The sequence below is a fragment of the Globicephala melas genome, chromosome 1, assembly GCF_963455315.2.
Source record: "Globicephala melas chromosome 1, mGloMel1.2, whole genome shotgun sequence".
Classification (NCBI taxonomy): domain Eukaryota; kingdom Metazoa; phylum Chordata; class Mammalia; order Artiodactyla; family Delphinidae; genus Globicephala; species Globicephala melas.
This window is the reverse complement of record NC_083314.1, coordinates 35989006-36011984: the sequence shown is the minus strand read 5'-3', so window position 1 is coordinate 36011984 and position 22979 is coordinate 35989006. Positions and strand designations below refer to the sequence as shown.

Here is a 22979-nt window from a genome sequence, read left to right as displayed (position 1 = left end):
CAGGACCATTGTTGAAGAGACAGTTCTTTCCGCAGTGAGTGGTCCTTGCACCCTTGCTGCAAATCAATTGACCATAAATATGCGACTTTATTTCTGGGCTATCACTTACTCCGCCGGCCTGTCTAACTTTATGTCAGTAACATACTATTTTAATGACTATAGCTTTGTAGTAAATGTTGAAATAAAAAGTGTGAGTCAACCAACTTTGTTCTTTTCAAGACTGGGTGTTCTGGGTCCCTTGAAATTCCATACAAAACTTAGGATGGTTTTCCATTTCTGCAAAAAATACTGTTGGGATTTTTGTAGGTATTGCCTTGAATCTGTATATCATCACTTTGGGCAGTATTTTCATCTTACCAATACTAAGTCTTCCAATCCAAGAATATGAATGTATTTCCATTTATTAAGTCTTCTTTAACTTCTTTTCAGCAATGTTTTATAGTATTCAGTGTATAAGTCTTATGTCTCCTTGGTTAAATTTATGTCTAAGGATTTTATTGTTTGATACAATTATAAATGGAATTTTTCTATTATTTTATTTTAGAAATGTGTCTTTTAATTATCATGTAGTTTGAAGTTTTTATTGACTATATTTAGAAGGCATTGTTCTTCAAAAGGGGAATTTAAGCCATCACACGTACTGTAATAACTTACACATTTTATCTTGCTTATAGTGTTCTTTACTTTTATTTATTTAACAATTCCCAGGGTTGGAACTCAGTACTGTATAAAACGAGCTCCATTCTTGCTCTGCTGATGCTGTTTCCAGCAAGAGAGATAGAAAGCTTCCTAGTCTTCCTTTTCTTACCCCTCTTTTGTCATATGGACCAAGTGGTTGTGCTTTTTTGATTGCCATTGTGATTTTGAATTTATATATTTTGATTTTATACTAGCATGGAATAATATCTATCTTCTTTATTTATCATGTCAAGAATATGTACTTATCTATATGTATTATAAGTTAAGCATATATATATATATTTATTTTACTGCATCACCAACTTCCTAGTTGTTGTGATAAAAATCTATTATTTTATATCAAGTTTACTATACTTCCTTTCATACATGAGTTCTCTTTTAAGAATTAGTTCTGCCATTATATTTAGTTTCACAACCATACTAAAAATAACAACTTTAACTCTGTTTAAATAGTTTTGTGACTCACTACTATTTCTTTGATTTCTTCTTTCAAAAATTTACTCATATTTTTGTGAGAATTATTCTTTTTTCAGGAAGCATATCTAATTGGCATATGTTTTGGGTTCTTACTCATGTAAGACTATATATCTGTGCCTTGGAGATAAATGACAGCTTGGCTGAGCACAGATATTTTATGGCATAATATTTTCTCTCGAACACTAATTTCTGTAATTTAGTGTGTGGAAGAGGCTTTTGATGCCAAAATGAAGTTCTTCTTTTTCTGTTTATCTCTCGATAGTTGCAGTATTTTTATTCAGTATCTGAATTTCATACATTTCCTTCATGTAGGGCCAGTGCCTCTTACCATTAACCTTGCATTTGTTTAGTAAGCCTTAAAGATTCAAACGATCTAGGCTTTTTTATTCTGGTCTGAGAAACTATCTTCCATTATGTGCTAATTAATGCTTCAGTTTTTTTCTGGTTTCTTTTGTTTTTCTCATATCTAGATTGTGTGTGAGTGAATATGTGTATAATTTCCAGTTTTGTCCTGGATTAATTCTGGAGAATTTAATCTTATTTTCTAATGATCTCTTTGTTTTTTTCCTGGATTCAATCTCCTGATTATTGCTGCTTTTTAGATTCCTGTGTGTTTTATCCACAGGTAAATTTTCCTAATATCAGATCAGTAAATCTTATAAATGCCTTTCATAGATTCTATGTTATAAACACATATGAGAGATTTCTAATATCTTATTTTGTAGCTTATTCCCATGTTTATTGGAATACTCTGATTTATAGAGGAATATTTTCTCTGATTTCTCAAATTGGTCTTTTTATTTTCAATTGCTGTATCTTACCTTATATTTAATGATGTTTTGGCTTGCTCACCACAGAGAGTTTTAGGCTTATTTCTGAGGGGAGGTGAGAAGGGACTGGTGATGAGATTGTATGGAAAGTTTTTATGTCTCTCAAGCTCAGACAAAGTGAGAAGGGGTGAATATTGATTTATCCTAGTTTAAACTTGCTGGATCATAGGTATAATAGCTTGGGCAGAATAGCATGGGGCCGATGACTAGGGACAGTTTTTGCAGGAAGATTTAATATAGATATCTTTTTTCCCTCTAAGTTATTGTGCCAACTGAAAATTAGTAAACATTCTTTAATTGCTCCCTCTAAGTTGAGGCAATGGCTTCTAGCATGTTTCCCCATTCCAGGGAAAAGTCAGGTGCAAGAACTCCCTTAAGGTCCCCACTCTGTGTGCACTTTAACACTTACATTTCCCAGAGCTGCTGTTACCTTTAATATTTATCCTCCCAAACCCTGCCCCAGGATCCTCTAATCAGCTATACACCCGCTAACCTGTTAAGGATGTTTGTATAGTTCAACCAGCATTTTTCCTTTTATTTGGCAAGCTGGTCCTTTTTATTCAGTGAATATCTTTCGCATGTACTACCTTCAGCAGAAGCATGGTGCCCTCTCCTAGTTTTAATACAGGTACACATTGCGCCTTCTTTTTTTAGATTCCTTGGTCAAATGCCTATGTTGTTCAAGCTACCATCTCTACCCAAAAGTCCTATTGCTTACTTTTTGAAGTACATATGTCAGTAGTCTGGTTTGTATATCTTAGACTGGGTGGAAGGTTGGCATTGCTGTTCTGCAACTCACATTCCAAAGATAGTGCTCCCAACTCACCCTTTATTACATGAATAATTAACTGTTGATCCAAACTGCGTATCTGTGTTTATATAAACCATGCCATTGAAGGGTTCTGGAGGTTTTCCACATGATTTTCCTACAGAAAAGAAGCAGAATTCGGGATGAGGTGTACAGTTCAATTTACATTTGTTTTTAAGATTCAGACTGGAGTGCAGCATACTGAACAGCCTGTATACTTCTGATTGTTCTACAGAATTGACCACTTTGAGGAAACTCACCATACAAGTAGCTATAGGGCACCTGCTTTTAAAACGACCAGTGAGCATCACCCAATAAAGGTCATTTGTGGTTTTCCATCCCATCAGCCTAAATCAAAGGCCTTAAATTTGGGATTTTCCTCCTATCTTAGTTAGCCAAGCACAATTCACTGTGACCCACGTAATTTTCTTGTGCCCCTGTTTTATTCATTTCATGGTTTTAGCCACCAAGTGTAACCTCCAGTGAATGGAAATTTTTTCTCCAATTCCTCTTGTGAGAGCCATTCCTATGAAATGAATATCTAGTCAAGGTGTAGAAATGCAAGGCAATAAGAAGGGATGACTTACAAGTCCACCCTCCATTTAAATATCTTGGGCAAACTTAGATGCCTCACCTTCAAAATTTGAACAAATTAAATCAGATCTCACAGATTCTTTGATATACATAAATTGGCTCCCAGGAAGGGGTTACTCATATCTCTAAATATCTTGGCACTTGACGAGACCAAGTTTTCTAAGCAGGTGATAGAGAACATATTTTCAAAATACCCAAGGAAGCATTCATAATTCAAAGATGTCCCAACTGGAAACTCAGACTCATCAGTCAGGATTGTAGGCTTTGTAAATGGAAACTGTTTAGGGGCTTTACAATACTTGAAGACCAAAACCACAGAAATATCAAAGTAAGCAGAGAGACTTCCACCCTATCTCCTCTTTCTCTCCAACTGAGCTGATAGATGGGATCACAGAAACAGAGACATAATAATGGCAAAAGAGTTTCTTCCCCTAAGGTAACCCCTGAAGTTACCTTAGGATGGTGCTTTACAATAGCATCTACCCATCAGGAAATTTTTACTGCTTGGAAGACTATTCACCTTTTTGGCCTTTCTGTTCAGAGCAAGAGTTTTAGTCAATAGTTTCACATGCCAGGCCTTCTATCAGGGTGCCTTTATCTAGAGTTAAGTTAACCATTACATCCTCATTTACTGGTGTTAACATACTCACGTATATTAAGACATATTTACTGTCTCTTTTCACTTATTCCTCCCTACCTCAGTCTCAGGATGCCTACCATAAGCTGCTTCTCTGGTACTAAATAGCAGTCACCACTTGTAGTGGGTGAATGATGTCCCCTGCAAAGATACAACCATCTAAAACATTAGAATGGGAACTCATTTGGAATAAAGGTCATTTCAGATACAATTAAGGTAATGATCTTGAGATGAAATTATCCTGGATTACCAGAGTGAACCCTAACTCCAGTGACTGCTGATGTCCTTTTATTTTTTTGCTTTTATTTTTTTTTATTGGAGGATAATTGCTTTACAATGTTGTGTTCGTTTCTGATGTACAACAAAATGAATCAGCTATACGTATACATATATCCCCTTCCTCTTGCACCTCCCTCCCAACCTCCATCCCACCCATCTAGAGCATCACAGAGCGCCTCATCCCACCTCATCACAGAGCACCAAGCTGAGCTCCCTGTGCTTTTAAGAGAGAGGAAGTGGAGATTTGAGACACAGAGATATTGGAGAGAAGGCCATGTGAAGACAGAGGCAGGGATTTAAGTGATGTGTCCACAAGCCAAGTAATGCTAGGAGCCACCAGAAGCTGCAAGAAGGATCCTCCTTTTAGAGCCATAGGAGAGAGTGCAGCCCTAACAACACCTTGATTTCAGACTTCCAGCCCCTAGATCTGTGAGAGAACTAATTTCTGTTATTTTAAGCTACCTAGTTCATGGTTTATGGCGGCCCTAGGATACTAATAGACCATTCTTCTCATTCTGATGCAGATATTCAAGGACAAGGACAAAACAGACTAAGCATTCAGTAGCTTCCTCTAAGAAGCTAGGTCTTCTTTATGAGAGGGTATACTGTGTGCTGCATAATTTGAAATAGAGTCTGAACTCAACTATCTCCTCTTTGGTGGCGACTGCTTCTATTTGCCCATTCAATAAGCCTGGCTGGGGACCTAGGCAACTGCATTTAAAGAAATCTCACTGGATTCTGATACCTACTATCCAGTTGGAGGGTGAGGAAGATCAAGGAAAGGTTAAATGCCTCTCATCATGTGTAGCCTTTTCTCACTGGATTGCTCTTCTATCTTAGGGCTCCCCTGCCAATGATGTGGTATTCCAAGGTTGGTGCCACACCCCCACTCTACCCCAGCTTCCATTCTTCTCTTGCCCCACTCTCCTCACCACTCCACCAGCAAGTAGAATGATTAGCATCTTACCTAGTTAAACATCTTGGCACTGCTGGAAATATCTGTTTTAGCTATGGCATGTAATTTCGACACTTCCACTTATGACAAAGTTAAACTCACAAGAAAACACCATATCTCATTATAGAAATATAAAGGATGTGGTCCAGGTGTTCTGAACCCATTTAGGGTATATAGGGGTGGGCACTGACCAACAGGACCAGAAAGTTCACAGTGAGGGTCAGGGATGCTCCAAACCTCATTCCCTTGACTGTCACTTGTGCAGTGGATGGTGCTCTCCCTAAAGAGATTGAAAGTCATCCCTCTATCTGGGTGGGGGTCACATGTGCAAGATATTTCTTTTCCACAGGAAATGCCTCCCAGAGAAGTTCCTGTGTGGTTCCCATTAAGGATAGCCAGCAGATTTGGAAAAAAGATTTCTAAAAGAGCTAAAAGTTACATTAAAACGCTTAAATTTTCATCTGGGTCAATTTCACAATTGTGGGATTCTGTGACTGTGTTGCCAGTTCAACAACAATTAAACTCTTAGGGAGAGTACAAACTACAATATAAATATATTAGGACACTGCTGAGATGCAGCTAAATGAAGTTACATCAAAATCAATTTTTATTATAAAAGTCTAAAAGGGACTTAAGCATCCTGAACTCTTCAGCGAGTTAAGCCTTCTGGATAATTGAGGCTTAAATAAACAAAAATCTTCTTAACCACATCCATTTAACAAGGAAATTATCCATTATTTCACCAAGGTTTTTTTTCTTTTTTTTTTTGAGCACCTACTATACAGCAAGTACTATTTTAAGCACAAAATAGGTGACATCTTTTAACATCAAGGATCTTCATCCTAGAGAATTTTTTCCAAATATATTCCAAATATATACATTTACTATTTGTCTATCCATGATTTAATCTTTTCTTGATACCTTGAGGCTGTTATTCTCAAAAGCAAAATGAATGGTTACAGAAATGCTGCCACAGTGAAATGAAACATCTCCATACTCCAGTGCGTGCTCCAAAGGCTCAAAAATGTTTTGACTTTTAAGATACTTATAGGTTTTACAGTTTGTTTTTATCATTGAAGAAACACACATTTCTTCTTTTGAGCGTTATGTATTTAGAGATGCTCCTTTCCCCTTCTGATCTGATCTGTATTTAGGAAGAGGATACTGCAGCTTGAAAGAATTATGGATAAACTAACTAGTCAAAGGGTGGAATAGCTTAACCAATGTTTACACTCTATTAAGTGATTTTAGGTATATCCTTGAGTTCATGGGAGTAATTTTCTTTCTTTCTTTCTTTCTTTTCTTCCTTCCTTCCTTCCTTCCTTCCTTCCTTCCTTCCTTCCTTCCTTCCTTTCTTTCTTTCTTTTTTTCTTTTCTTTCTTTCTCTCTTTCTCTCTTTCTTTCTTTCTTTCTTTCTTTCTTTCTTTCTTTCTTTCTTTCTTTCTTTCGTGTTTCTTAATTACATTAAGATTTTCAAATAGCTGACTTTCAAACATGAAAGATGTAACTATGGTTTCACTATATAAATCAGTACAATATATTCAAATAATATTAAAGCAAAGTATTCATTTGAAAAAATAAATATATATCTTTCAGTCATTACAATCAGAAGATGAAGCAACATCCTGGTGATTTAGTGAAGAAATAAATGTACAGATTGGATATATTAGTAGTGTTTCTCTATTTAACAGGTTACATTTCTGTCATGAAAAAAGAAAAAGCTCCCTAATCCCACTTCCCTTTGCAGCTGTAGTCCATTTTCTCTACCCCCTTTACATTAGAAGTCCTCTAAGATGTTGTCTATGGTCTGTCCTTCCTCCCCTTCATTATCCCTTGAACTCATTCCAATCGGGCATTTGCCCCCACAACTCTACTGAACTGCTTTTCTCGAGGTCATTCATTACCTCCAAGTCGCTAAACCCAATGATAATTTTCTGTCCTCATATTATTTGACCTCTCTGAAGAATATAACGCAGTTTCTGAGACCCATCTCCTTAAACAAAGTTCTCCACTTGTCTTCCAAGATACCTCATCCTCCTGATTTTTCTCTCAACACACTGGCTGCTTCTTCTTAATCTCCTTTTCTGATTCCTTCTAATCTTTCCAACATCTTAATGTTGAATTTACAAGGTTCAGGCCATGCATCTATTCTCTGGCCCCATTCACTCTCTGGGTGATCTCACTTAATCTCTATTTTAAACTCTATATCTAAACCATCAGCAAATCCTGTCATTTCTACCTTCAGAATATATCCAGAATTTGAATACTGCTTATCACTTCTCTCAGTGTTATCCTGGGCCAACATCTCTGGTTAGATTTTTGCAATAGCCTCCCAGCTTGTATCCTCAGCTCTACCCTCAGATTTTCTTGGCTACAGGTATCTTTTGGGCCTTCAGTTGCTTTCTCAATTGAGAGTGCTGATACCACTGCTACCTCATTTCCTGACAACACTGGCTGTGTCAGCACCCCCAAGGGTGAGATGGGCTTCTGCACAGCCTGTGCTGTACCACTGCAGTGGAGGTCACAGTAGTTCTAAATCGAAGCCAAAGTGACTGGATCCATGTCCACTCTGGCTCTTTCTATCACTTCCTGGCTTAGGTGGAGTACCAGGCAACAGATCATGGGCTCTAGTGTCCCCAGAGTCTGATCAGGGAGAGAAATAATACAACATGAAATCCAAGGACTTAATAGCCTTGGAAAAAACAGAAGATGAGAGACAGGAAAGACCGAGCAGATAAGTTGCTCGTTGTTTCTCTTCTAATGGTCAGTTCTGGTTCCACAGAATCTCTCTGGAGATGTCCTATATGGCCAAACAACCAGCCGTCTTTCTTGTGAAGCTTATGGCCACTTCAATAACACAATCTCTTTTATTTATCTGCTTTTCTTTCCTCTCCACCTCCCTTTTTGTTTTCCTTCACCTTTGCTGCCCTGGGACTATACCCTCCAGTAGAGCATTATAACTCAAACTTTGTCTCTGGCACTGTTTTTTGGGGAATCTCAGTCTAAGATACATCCTTTCAACTCAGCTCTCTCTAGAGTAGCCAGAGTGAAATCATTAAAAGTAAGTTAGAGGGGCTTCCCTGGTGGCACAGTGGTTGAGAGTTCGCCTGCCGATGCAGGGGACACGGGTTCGTGCCCCGGTCCGGGAAGATCCCACATGCCGCGGAGCAGCTGGGCCCGTGAGCCATGGCCGCTGAGCCTGCGCGTCCGGAGCCTGTGCTCCGCAACGGGAGAGGCCACAACAGCGAGAGGCCCACGTACCGCAAAAAAAAAAAGTTAGATCATGTTACTTTTCTACTCATAATACTCCAATGGCTTTTCATCTTGCTTAGAGTGAAAACCTAAATTCTTACAGAGTATAGAGTTATTCTCTTTTATTGCTCTTGTATACTTCCGTATTTGCTCACTGAACATCAGCCATATTGACTTCTGAGAAATGTCAGGAGCAGGCTTTTCAAAGAAAATGCCAGGAACACTTCTGCCTTGGACCTTTGTAGTTTCTGCTCCATCTGCATGGAAAGTTCTTCCTCTATCTTTGCACATTGGTAATCAATCAATTTTCATCAATGCTCAAATGTTATTTTCTCTTTTTCTTCCTAATCATTTTATTTTAAATGGAAACAATTTTTTTCTGGAATTCCTTTTTCCCATTTACACAACTATTTTTTGCATTACCCTGTTTTTTTCTTAATAACACTTAGTATTATTTGAAATTGTCTATTTATGTGTTTCTTTGTTTACTTCATATATATATATATATATATATATATATATATATATATAGCCTTTCTCCCTGCACAAGAATATAAACAACATTGGAGCAGGGACCTAGTCTGTCTTGTTTACAGGCATATTCCTAGTATCTAGAAGACTGGTTGGCACATAGTAGTTACTCAAAAAAAAATCTGTTGAAAGAATGTGTATATGATGGATTGATGATTGAAGAAAGGATAAAAAAAGCTGAAGTGTGACTATCATTTTTGAGAAGGAAAAAGGGAACATTTGACAAAGCTTCAGGCCATAAATTTCTCCCCATCTGTGAAGCATTTCTTCCCATTTATAGCACATAGTACGTTTATAAATATTTATAGAATGACACACAAAGCCCATGATGTTCAGGTTTATTTCCCCAAAAAACATTCTTTGTAACTATTTCAACAATAAATATTTGTATCAAAAACAAAATAAACAGAGGGACAGACATTAGATAATTTCATATGGTAAAATGCAACAAGAAAATGAAAAAAACAAGGAGAAAGATGCAGACCTGAACAGATATTCTTTCTACTTACGTTCACACACAGGAACACTGTTATTCCAAAGGCTTTTCATTCCAACCAAGATACAGTAACTGGCTGAGCTTCCCTTTAACTGGAACCTAAGGAACAAAAAGCAGTAGTGACTGGATGAGCACACCATTTCTCTCTTCCATCCACTGACAGATCTCAGCTACTTCCCTTCTGCTAAAACACAATTTAATGCCTAAGTTAAATCCCAAATGAAAGAAAAAGCTCAGCCCATTTTGTTTCTCAGCTGATAGAGGCTCAGAAACCAAAACATTTTAAAAAATTACTGCTTCCAATGAGGACAAAGCAATGACACCTGTCAAAGCTCAGTAATCAGACTTGCCTGAACTAAAGAAGGTACAAAAAACATAGACAGACATTTCCTTAGTCTGGTCCTGGACCTTCAGGAGACCATCTTACCCTGACTGCTCTCTAACAAGACCCCATTTGTCATTAGGAGAAACTTTGTCCTCTAATGCAAAGCGTGGCATTTTCCTCTTTCAGTAATCCAGGAGGAAAACAACTCCTGATTTAAGCAAATCAGAGAACATGAGGAAAGATATCAGAGACTGTTCCTTTTGCCAATACATTTGGAATGTTCCTGAATGAGACTTCTGACATATCTGGATTACTGAAGAGTAAAGCCAAATTATCTAGGAAAAATAAGAAACAGTGAGGAGACAGGATTCCTTGGAGTACAATCATCCTAAAACATCTGGTTTATTGTCAGACCAGTGGCTCCTGAATTGCCTCTGGGCCTTTATTGGGTGACTGGTAATTGATGCTTGTCAAGAGTCCTTGGAATATACTGAGAACAACTGCTCTATTGTCCATGCTTTTTACCTGCCAATGGTGTTGGAACATAACATCAAGATCATTGAGATTCACACAAAGAGTTAATGATGTTACTTGAAATATGAACAGCAGTCTTCATGCTCTTTCAACACAGCCTAATACTAATTAGATGATATGTAATTATTACAGATTAAAAATACTTCTGCTTACTCTTTTGTTCCTATTCCAAATGCCACTAATGATTGGTTAAAAAATTTCCTGACACAATCCTTGCATGTCATCTGTCTTATAAATAACTTTCTTTCATATATATGTGTGTATATATATATATATACACACATATATGAGTATATATATATATATATACATATACATATATATATATCGAACTTAACCTCTGGAATATGTATCTCTTCATGCCTACAAATTACTATTTATCCATTTTATCCAAACACTTAATGTTCCACCTAAATATTCAAGTTCTGTTGTTATGTTTCTGCTGTTCAGTATATTTACCACTTTTCCTTTTTAAGCATCTGTTCATGGTCCATCTGGTTCTTACCATACTTCCCAATCACTGTTTGAGATATTAGTCTCTTTTAGTACTTTTTCTCCATTAGTCAGCCTCCTGTTTGGATAAAACCCATTGCCCAGGGCATCAGCATATCAGCATCTGGCAGTGTGGCCCTGGTCTCTTTTCCAGTTCACACTCACCCCTCATCACAAATGAAGGACACTTTTGCCCCAAGGTGGAAATTAAGTGGAAAGAGCACATGTCCATTAGGAAGTTGGTCCAGGAAGTCAGCACATGATTTCACTAGGAAAAAAAAAAAAAAAACAAGAGTAAGACTGCCAAGTAAGGGACAAAGAGATTGATCTGCAAACCAGAAGAGAGTATAGGCACCTGCACATCTGGGAGCTTCCGGGCTCCAGTCTCCCTGGGGCCTACAGTGCAGAGAAGCAGCCCCACTGAGATCATAGCCAGGCCTACAGCTGTAGAACACTTCCTGCCCAGAGGAAAAGTTGTTCTTATGGCTTGGAGTGTGTTTACCATGCAGGACTTCTGGAGGTGGCTGACATACTGGGTAAAGAACAGTAAAGTACCTGTCAGTTATAGGGAAATACCTTTTGCTAAATTCTAACCCTTCCAAGGGGTACAGGTATAACAAAGGAAGTCAAATGATACTCCAATCCCCTTGTTTTACTAATGTGGAAGTTCTGGATAGGGAAGAGAAGTAGCCAAAAACCTCACAGCTAGTACAAGGTAGAGAATTAGAACCCAGTCCTTCCCAGCACAAGTTCTAAAATACATTCATTAGTCCACCAGGCATGCTGTCTCTTCTTCCACTGCTGGCTCTCTAGTATAGAGTCACTAGTACTGGTGGGCTACCCAACTCACATATTTGCTAGAAAGGCAATACAATTTACAGCCTCATCTTTCAGGTAATGAGAAGGTTACCTGAGCCTGAATCTGTAACAGATTTCCCCTTATCTCTTTTTTTCACACTTCTATGATCAAAGTGTAGTAATTACCCATACTGTATCTGTTTGTCCTCCAGCTGCCCTCTCATTGGTTGTACAAGGCTGATATGGGTTGGTGGAAAAACTGTAAGCTCCCTCTCTGTCCCTAGTATCAACCACAATATTTACCAATCCACTTCTACAGTCCTTCTTATGCCAGCTATTGTGGCATAAGAAGACAAGACCAGCCATTGAGAACAAAATCCCCTAAATAAGCCAGTCCTTGTAATGAGAGGACACATTTCTTAGAGAATATTCAACTCAAGGTGTGGCTGCCTCCATTCACAGTCCTTTTGGTATGTGCTAGGGGCATTAGAACTCATTTGAACTTCAACCTAACCTGTACCTAATTAAAGATGAATGAAAAATCTGTTTGGCTTTGAGCAAGTTACTTGCACTTTCAATTTCAGATTTCTAATGATAAAATGTAGGAGGTGGACCAAAACAAACTCTAAAGTCTTTGCCACTATTCTGAGGCTATGATATCTTTCTTCATAAGCCAGTTTCTTTCTGTGATAGATGCTGATAAAAGTAGAATTCTATAAAGCAAAGTTCTGTCAAGAACCAGAGCATTCAACTTTAGGGGCTGACACACTGTCTTCTATTCCTGGATATGCCACTTAGTAGCACATAATTTAGACAACTTATTTAACCTCTGAAAGACCAAGCTAACTTCACTGTCCTATGGATATAAGGATAGCACTATTTCAAAGGAGTGTTGCAAAGAGTAAACAAGATTATTATACAGCTGACCAGAAAGTCCACATCATTCTTGAATACAACTGAGAGATATTGGAACTGGTACTTTGCCTTGAGAATTCCTCAATATGAGAGTCCCAAATGTCTCCTTCCTTGAATAATTAAACGCTTGCTTCTCAAAATGAAGGCACTTACACACAAGTGCAAACACACATTTTATTAATTTTGTGCTTCCTTGCCCCAAATTTACTCACGCTGCTCACCACACATCCTCCCCCGAGAACCGACACTAACCTCCTGATCCTCCTACAACTCACGTCATTTGTAGGCCCCTTCAAAGCCTCAGTCAGACTCACCCCTGGAGCAGCTGGGCAACTCCGGCCCCCACTTGTTTTGGGCCTGGCATTCAACAGTGGAGGGTCCTTTCATGGCAAAGCCGGGCTGACACCTAAACCTCACGCTTTCACGTAAAGAAAATAAGCTTTTGTTCTCAGACATCCTTATTCCATTTTCAATGACTGGAGGCGTGCATTTATTAGGTGCAATGCACTGAGGGGGAGGGCCACTCCAGATGCCAACTTGGTTGTCTTCACTGGTGCAATATATTGACGGCTCACCCACGAGGTCAAACAGCTTCTGCCTTCTCTCTCCAAGATTGCAGCGATAGGTCACCACTGTTCCATATTGAAAGTATTCTCTGTCGGTGCTAATGAAATCTCCATTGGCGATGGCCGGGGGTGGCCCACAAGGAATGCCTGGGAAAAGGGACAGCAAGTTAAAACCTCAGTTTCTTAAAGTTATATCCAATTATGAATTTGGGTAACCAGTTTAAAAAATGATCAAAATGTCACTATTCAGAACACTTCTGCTCTTGTCTAATATTTGCTAATGTACAGACATGTTTTTACACAATCGCAGATTAGATAGCCACAATATTATGACCTCTGCTCTTCTCAATTAATGCTATTTCAATAAATGTATCCATATATTATTATAGTCCACATACTTCTCCTTTTAAGTGAGAAGTTATATGTTATTTAACTATTTTTAATTCAATTCTTTCTCTGTAGAGGGCATTTGGATTTATTCTATTGGTTATTAATATGGTATAGCATACAATATAGTCTATCAAATAAATAAAACCCAAAAGCTCTGGTACAACTAATAAAAAATAAACACAAATACACAATATTACACACGACAAACATAACAATCACAGATTCAGAAGTAATAAAAATAACTGAATGTGTATCTACTCTATGCTAATAATCTTGAAAATGAGGATGTTAGAAATGAAAATATATTTTGCCAATATTGACTCAAGAAAAGGTAGCATATAGAAGTGGCAAAAAATATATCAAAAACACTACTGCTGAAAAGGTATGAAGCACAGATAATCTTATCGACAAATTTAATCTAATATTCAAGTAACAGATAATTTCTAGGCACTTTAAATCATTCCTGAGCACATAAAATATTTCTATCATTTTTGGCATGAATATCAAAGTAGACATTTATTTAATTTTGCTTAAGAAAATATTTAAGAAGATGCATATTTATTGTAGAAAATTTATAAAATACAAATAAAAATCACCTTTAAGCCCATTATCTAGAAGGAATCACTATTAACTATTTAATGTGCAATCATTAATACACAAACACACATTTTTTTTTCTAAAATATCTTTGTCATCTAAGTAATATTTCAGAGTACAAACATACTAACTGATTCCATTTGAAAGTGTTCTCTCTCTTGTCAAATGCATTCCGGCATATTTTAAACTTTTTTTATTAGAACACATTCCGTGTACCTTTATAAGATTATTATTTTGTAGATTATTTCCAGAACATTGTTTGCAAATATGCACAATATTTAGATTCTTTTGAATTTTTCACTATCATAAAATAATAATATAGGCAACATCTGTACATCAATCCTCGCAGAAACCCACGGTGATTTTTTAAAGTCATGAACTGTAGAATTTCTGGATTAAAGGCTTGTGTACAGTTAAGGTTTTTGATACATACTGTGTACTGGCCTGTTAGAAAATTCATTACCACTTATCCTACTATCAGTTGAGTTGGAGAGTGTCGATTTCTTTTTTTTTTTTAACATCTTTATTGGAGTATAATTGCTTTACATTGTTGTGTTAGTTGCTGCTGTGTAACAAAGTGAATCAGCTATACGTATACATATATCCCCCTATCCCCTCCCTATTGCGTCTCCCTCCAACCCTCCCTATCCCACCCCTCTAGCTGGTCACAAAGAACCGAGCTGATTTTTTTATATTATCACCAAACCCAGGGTTATATCTTTATGTTCTTTGTTAATTTGCAACTGCTCCTTTCTCTATGTGCCCTGAAGTGTAGAAAGTTCATATTCCAAACAACTCATGGGAAAGATGGCATGTCACTGTCCAGACAAAGAATAAGAGAGCAGGGAGGGCCCACCGCTTGAACAGATGACCTGGGATTAAGAGTTGACAGACAGGAAGGAAGGCACTTTCACTAACCTTGTATTCATTTACTTCACTAAAGAGAACAATCTTCAACCTGGAAGGTGTTCAACCAACAAAAGAAGAATTTGGGTGCTCTTCTAAATGACTTCCAAACTATTATTTAAAATAAATTATACCCTAGGATAAGGAAAAATCAGGAGGAACTAGAAGCTTGGAACATTGTGAGCACCTTTAAGGGTAGGAGTGTTTTCTTCAAATATCAGAAGGATACTATTGCCAAAAGGGATGAAATTTATCCTTTGTAATTCTAGGGGCCAACTGTAGGATTGAGCATGGAATAAATGGGGCTAGAGATTTCAACTCACGTTCACAAATTGGTGGCTCTGAATCCCAGAAGACAGTATTGCCTGAGATAATACATTCAGCAGCTGAGTGACCAATGAGTTGATACCTGAAACCAAAAATGAAAAATAGGCATGCTGTACACATCCCATCAATTTCCTCAGCATGCATACATGCATGGCAAATCTGAAAGGCTACAATCTGAAAGAAGTTCAAGGACTAGCCTAAACTCCACCTGTTTTATCTGACTTTTCTTATTTCTCTTTTTCTATCCTCTCACTGTTGAAAGGAATATTTCCTCTCTAACTCCTCATGGCTCGCTCTGCTTCTTCATTTCTTGGTTTCATTTTGGATTGTACCCAGTACCTAAATAAAACAATACTTTTGTAGACCTGCCTGATAATTTTCTTCTTAAAATCTGTTTTTTCTTATATTATTATTGTTACTTAAGTTTCTTTTTGCATTTTCCTGATATACATAAATATACATATTGTATATTAACACTGCTATGGCATTTTAGTTTAGGCATGTTTCTTGTAAATACAAGATTTGTGATGCTTTTGATCCTATTTGGAAACTTTTGTTTTTCAACAGGGATATTAAACCATTCAAATTTACTGAACTAAATGGTATGGTTGATCTTGCTTTTGTCATCACTTCATAATGTTCCTTCATGATGTTCAGTAGTAAGCACATAGCAGTGAATACAGCCGATCTGCCCCAAATATAAGGGGGCTTATTTCTGGTGAATGAGATGGATATAGTCCATGCTATTCCTTTTTCTTCCCTCTCATTTGCTACATGAACCAGATAGGTGAACCTCTTTCAGTTGCTCTAATAATTTGGAAGCTAAATAACCAATTTTTGTTCCTTTGAAATTTCATTTCATGTGTTATATATTGAGTTGGCCAAAAAGTTCGTTCAGGTTTTTCCGCTACATCCTCTGGAAAAACCTAAGCGAACTTTTTGGCCAACCCAATACATACACAACACAGGTATTCAACCCTATTTTCTCAATTTTGGTGTCAAAATATATACAGTCTACCCATCTCCTATGTAATAAAAGTCTAGACTATGATTTTTTTTGCTTTCTTCTATTTTCTAGTTTTATGGATATATTTTATGACTTCAGAAATTGTTACTGGATTATGATTACATTGTCAAGTTTCACTTTTTAACAACTAGTTCTGTCATTGTATAAATTTTATAACTTTGTTGAAAATATTTGAACTTTTTCAAAAATTTGTTTTTCTTTTGTTTGACTTTTGGCAATTTTCTACCTCACCGGCATTTATCATTATCCTTTAAGAAAATACTTATGGATTGCCTGAGTTTATCTTTTTCCGTCTCCCAGGAAGTATGCTTCCTGTAAGGTACACAGGTGTGATTTTTAGGTCCTTGCTTATCCTTTACTGTACATCTGTAGCCTCTAGATGTGAATACTAGCTTAGCTCATTAGAAACTCCATCTTCTGCAATTTAGTGATGTGAAGGATCAATGTGATATCAATACAAATTAATTTCTTTTGCAGCTGTTATAGTTTATTAATTTCCTTTCTGCATTCTTGAGGTTTTTTTCATGATCCCTGAAATACAGATGATTACCTAGTGATGGCTAAATATGGGCTTATTGTTTTCCCTTCTGGAATTTTTGTTACATGTAATTTGAATCCCAGTACTCTTTTAGACATATCTTCTCTTTTCTCTTCTTCTGCATCCTTTTCCACTTAATTCTGGGAGAAGTTGATTAATTTATCTTCTTACCCTCTGCTTTAATTTTCTACAATATTCAGTGTGTTTATCACAGAAGTTTTCTTTAGTTTGACAATTGTGTTTTTTATTCATATGCAAACATTGTCTATTTCCTAACTAGTTTCACAGAAACAGCGTGCAACTGAATCTTGTTAAAAACGTAAACAGGAGATTTTTCTAAAAGTTTCTCTTATTTCTTAGAAGTAACTCTATTTTGTAAGAGGACAATTCTTCTGATTTTTCAGATTGCTCTTTTTACATTAATTTCCTGTAACATATCATAAGCTCAACGGTTTTCTATTTTATGCCATTGAGAGGTTCACTCTTATTCCGTAATACGTTATAAAGAGGGTACAGACAGAGAATTTATAGATTGTACTTAAAAATGCTCGGAGAAAGACAGAAGTGTTTAGATTTACTCTAATTTCACTTTGTCAGATTATAGGTACTATGATCTGTAAGGCCTTGGTTAGCAAATATGCTGAAGGCCACAAGTTCCTTTTCAGTGTTTATCATGGCAGTGCAAATTTAGCCCATATTCTCTAACTGGTTCAGCTGCTCCCACTGGGAGTGGGGTTGAGACTGAGCAAGGGTAAGCACCCTTGTGGGTGGGACTGCTGCCCAGTAAACACTTTATGTCTGACATTTTCACAGGGGACTCTGTTATGGGTTGAGCAGTGCACCCCCAAAAGTACGTCGAAGCCCTAGCCCCCAATCCCCATGAATGTGACCTTTTTAGGAAATAGGGCCTTTGCAGATATAATCATGTTAAGATGAGGTTATTAGGCTGGGCCCTAATCCAATATGACTGGAGTCCTTACAAAAAGAGAGCACTTTGGACATAGACCCACACAGAGAGGAGAGTGCCATGTGAAGACACAGACACAGAATGAAGATGGCAATGGGAAGACAGAGGCAAAAACGGGAGTGATGCGCCACACGCCAAGGAAGCCCTGAGGTCACCATAATCTGGAAGAGGCAAGGAGGGATCCTCCCTCAGAGGCTCTGGAGGGAACATGTCCTGCCTGCACCTTGATTTTGGACCTCTAACTTCCAGAACCTTGAGAGAATAAACTTTTGTTGCTGTTCTGAGATACCCAGTTTGTCCTACTTTGTTATGGCAGCCCTAGCAAACGAAGAGTGCAGTTACCTTATAAGATCTGCTTTCTACACAGTGGCTCCGTGGCCTTCCCCTTCTTTCAGCAATGTCTGCTCTGGGCAAGCGCTGTTTGTAGGGTTTGACTATGCCCTCGCCCCATTTTCTTCCTTTCTACCTGGTGAATACCTCACTTTTCTTGTATGTACTGTCCTGGTTTCCAGCAAGGAGACAGATTTCCCCTCAAATCTTGTCATACCTTTGTCCATTTCAATTAGGAGTTAAACACCTATGTTCAAGCTTCTTGAGAACAGATGGTAATAGCCTAGTCCTCTTTTCCAAGATAGGACCAGAAGGTAGTATCGCTGTCCTGGAACTCTTGAACCAAGAGATGGTCCTGCCCACTCACCCTCTATTACAAGAAAAAATGATTCTGGATCCGAACTGGGTGTCTGTATCTATGTGCACCACACCGTTCACAGGATCTGGAGGAGTATTACATGATTTACCTTGGGAAAGAAAGAGAATTTTGGAGCCAGGAAGAGTAATTTGAACTTTGGTTAGTGTATAACAAGTCAGTCCCCACCTGACTGCAGCTTTCTGAAGAGCACATGCAATTCTGATGGCTCTACAGGTTTTTTCACCTTGAGGAACCTCACCAGACTGCCTCGGGATAGCCACCCACTAAGCACCACTTTCAAAGAGACCTCCCCTCTAAATCTCTCCTATCTGTGCCTCAAATCTCTTATCTAAATATAAAGGTCATTTGTGGCCTTATATCCCACCAGTGTAAAAGTTTTTATTACCTCGTTATTCAAACAGTTTATGTCTCCTTACAGATTTTTTTCCTGATCTGGAGTAATTCATTATTCACTACCCCATAAAAAACATGGAGTTCTCCTGCAAATATTCCTTGAAACATTCTCAGGAGACAAGCATTTCAACCAATAATTAGGGGTGACCTACAAGACCAACTCTGACCTCCACCTATGTGAACATGTTTGACAAAGTTTTCTTATCTCTACAATTTGGAGAAATTAAATAAGATCCTAGAGATACTTTGACAAACATAGGAACGCTCCAATGCAGGGCTTACTCACGTTTACAGACATCTTTGGCACTTGACCACGTGAGGTTTTGTAGACACGTGATAGAGAATGACTTCCTGTGGTACCCAGGGCGGCATTCATACTTTAAAGATGTCCCAATGGGAAACTCAGATTCATTGGTCTGGAGTTTCAACTTGGCAAATTGAAAGTGATCTGGGGTGTCACAGTGACCTAGAGACCAAAAAATCAAGAACATCAGAGTTAACAAAAAGATACCCAAGGCCATTCTTCCTTTTCTCTTTCTTGTTAGATTTGATATCAGAACAAAAGAAACTTTTAGTTGTGGAAAGATAATTTCCTTGTAATCTTTGAAGGGAAAGTTCCATTAGCATGTGCCCATTAGAAAATATACTATCCGGAAGGCTATTTTGCTATCTGGGCATTTTACTCATATCATTTACTGTAAAAGACAGCTCCAATTCAATTTTTCACATTTTTAGGGAGACAGAGGAGTGTTTCTGCCCAGGTTACACCTGGTCTGGTTTCTTTGTACTTCAGTGTATCAAAACCCATGCTTAAAAGCAAGAATGGACGACTCAAGATGTTTTTTGAAACTAGGAAGCAGCCACCAACTTTCCAGGTCTGATTCCTAAGCTGGCTATTTCAACACAACAAGGAAATAAACAGCATCTCTTCAAAATAAAAACAACAACAAAACAAAACTGAAACATTGTGTGAAGTATATGTTGAATCAAATTCTAGCTTTAGCTCCAAGCCCCTACACCTAAAGCTCTAGGTTTGAGAAGTGAAAACTCACTTTGGACTCAAGTAGTATGAAATCAAAAAAGTGTATATGTTTGGAAAAATAGAAATCGTTTCCACTTGGTTTTGACAATAACTTCTCTTTTAGTTTCTATTCCAGCTGTCCTCCACCTCCCTTTCAATTATTTTTTCAAAGAGTAAAAGCTATGCTAGGGCCAATTCTGCACCCAGATAATTCTCTGTATGAAGACTTACAAACCAATTTCTCATTTCTTTAACATATAATTAAGTGATTTTTCTCAATATGAAAATTTGGCTTATTTTCAAGGTGGCTTCACAGGAAATACATCCATCTATATTGCCTGTTTCTTTTCATTTTAGAGCTTGAATATTAGCTATACTAGCTTCTAGTTCAAGGAGTCCCCCTTACGACTAAAATCTACTACCTAAGGCCAAATCACACATGAAGATGGTCTGGCAGGTCTCCAGTCTAAAAAATCTAGCTGATAAAACTAGGACTGCCATCTCAGCATAGGGTACTGGTGAAAAAAGTCATAGAACTTAGGGGAAGATTGCCTTTCACTTTCGATGTAGTGAATCTGAACTAGGTGTCTGTGTTTGTAAACAGGCTCATAGGGACACCCCAAGCTGAACCCATGGTGTTACAGAAGGAGAGTGAGGGCAAAAACGACTTCTGAATATCCATTCTTGGTCCCTTTCCTTTCAGAACTGCTCTTTTATTTCAGAGTTCCTCAGCAGTCAGTATGTTATGCCGGGACTAGGGTCACTTTGACAATTTACTTTCCCCTTCCTTCTTCACTGCCTGAGTGTGGGTGTCATAGTGGTATTGGATACCTTAGGATACCTTCTCCAGACCTTAGAAATAAACACTCTATTTTGCATTTTTCCCTTGAGTTCACATTGCTTTGCTTTTTCTTTCCACCAAAGAGGGAAAACTTCAACAGCTGAAATTAGTGCGGGGCTAAGGAGCAAGTAAGCCTTATCTTAACTTAGAACTTAGCCCATACTGGCTAAAAGAATCTTTGTGTTTTGTTTACAATGCAGCCCAGTTTTCAGAGAGAACACACAGTGGTCTCTGGACAAATAGGTAATTAAAAGCGATTTTGCCAGGCTTTGTTCTCTGCTGGTCTGTGCTTCTCTCCAAAACCTGTGAAGATGGTACAACTTATGCTAGTTAAGGTTCATAGGTATTTGCTTTCAGTTCCTATGCTTTGAAAACATTTTCCTTCTAATTCTAATTAGAACTAGAACTGCCACCCACTTCCTCCATCGCTTTTCACCAGCCCTCTAGAAGCAAAGATCATCAGAATCTTACATGTTGATGTATCTTAAAACCATTTATTATTGTTTTGGCATTTAAGTGTATCGAGTGCACAAATAAACACCACATTGTAATTACGGAAACTTGGAGAGTCTGGTATAGATATTCTGAATCCATTTGGAATGTGGGGTAGCGCGCAGTAACCTGGAGGTCCACAGCGAGGGGCGGGGCTGCTCCAAATTCCGTTCCCTTGACTGTCACTGGTACAGCGGATGGTGCTCTCCCCAGTGAGGCTGAAGATCATCCCTCTCTCTGGGTGCGGGTCACATGTGTAAGTGACTTCTTTTCCAAAAGGAAAGACTTCCAGAGGTTTGCCTGTGTGTCTCCCATTAAGGATATCAGGAGGATTTGGACACAAGATTTCTGGAAAGAAGGCAAAAGCTCTAAGTGTCATTCATGAGTTTTCACCACAGGTAATCTATAGTCATTGGGTGTTATAGTTGGTACTACCTAAAAACACTGAATGGACTAAGTGAAGTGAGATTTCAATCCCATTTTTTTTTAATTGAAAAAGTACAAAAGAATTTGCCTATCCTGAATCTTCCAGACTTTTAAGTTTTCTGGATGATAGAAACTTTACACCTTTAATTACGTACCAAAACTTTTAAAGAAGAAAGAGAATCTATTGGAGAGTAACTCATTCATTTAATCAACACATTGGGCACTTATTCTGTGTCAGCCACTCGTCAGGGCCGGCTAGATGAAATGGTGAAGAGCACAGATAAAGTCTCTGTTCTCCAGGGAACTTACATTCTCAGGAAATATTTCTACAATGTATTGCATATGTACTAATCACCTAATCATATGAAACGTTTCCTTAATAACTTACCCATAGTGACCATCAACCGATTATGACAGTAGTGCTGTCACAATGAATTGAAACATACATGGTTCATTGTAAAAACTCTAAATGATCCATACTGTTTTGTTATTTTTTTTTTGATGCATGGGATTGCTTATTATTATTTTTATTTCTTTACTTTCCGTCAGGATTCAGATTGTTACTTCTTTCTGGTATCAGCTTGTCTGTTTAAACAGTCCTTTCCTTATTTCTATTTAGTGTTTCTTATTAGGCTTGGGATTTGGAAGAAGCTACTTAAATTAGAAACAGTCATGAAAAGTAAGAGGAATAGTACAATCAGTAACTGAGCTCTAACCCAGGCCAGTGGACAGCCATTTGTCATGTTACTTCAGTGAAAGTTGGGTTTCTTGGATGACAGGATCTATACAGAAGTTATGTTTTTTTAATAAAGTTTTACTATAAAATGTGTCATAGGATAACTGAGCAGATTTCTTGCAACATAAACATTTTAGTAAAATTTGGATTAGTTTAAAATTTATATATTTTCCAATCTTTAGGATCAAGCGATGAGGCAAAGTCCTATCTTCTATTGGGGAAAATACAAATGGGTAGACTAGGAGAAATCAGTGGTGGCACTGCACATAGGAGACTCATTTTTTAATCAGCTCATTATTTCTGAATCTTTGCATAATTTATTTAGATGCAAATTTTGAGAGTTTAAGGAGTATTAAACTGCTCACCCTGCGTAATGCTGTTCCCCACTTTCCCCTCATTTCTGCATTGCTCTGACCTATCAT

The 22979-nt window shown here is 37.7% G+C and overlaps 1 protein-coding gene across 1 annotated transcript in view; it reads right to left on the bottom strand.

Annotated features, from left to right (window-relative positions):
- The window catches only part of CR1 (complement C3b/C4b receptor 1 (Knops blood group)), an 86784-nt gene that overhangs the window by 37435 nt on the left and 26370 nt on the right, over positions 1–22979 (bottom strand). Inside the window, exons 16-23 of the mRNA XM_070043669.1 lie at positions 21525–21743; positions 19328–19507; positions 18637–18736; positions 15404–15489; positions 12937–13335; positions 11075–11177; positions 9572–9657; positions 2833–2932 (exon numbers count right to left, since the gene is read on the bottom strand). Coding sequence (XP_069899770.1) covers positions 2833–2932; positions 9572–9657; positions 11075–11177; positions 12937–13335; positions 15404–15489; positions 18637–18736; positions 19328–19507; positions 21525–21743 — 1273 coding nt within the window. The remainder of the gene's footprint in view (positions 1–2832; positions 2933–9571; positions 9658–11074; positions 11178–12936; positions 13336–15403; positions 15490–18636; positions 18737–19327; positions 19508–21524; positions 21744–22979) is intronic.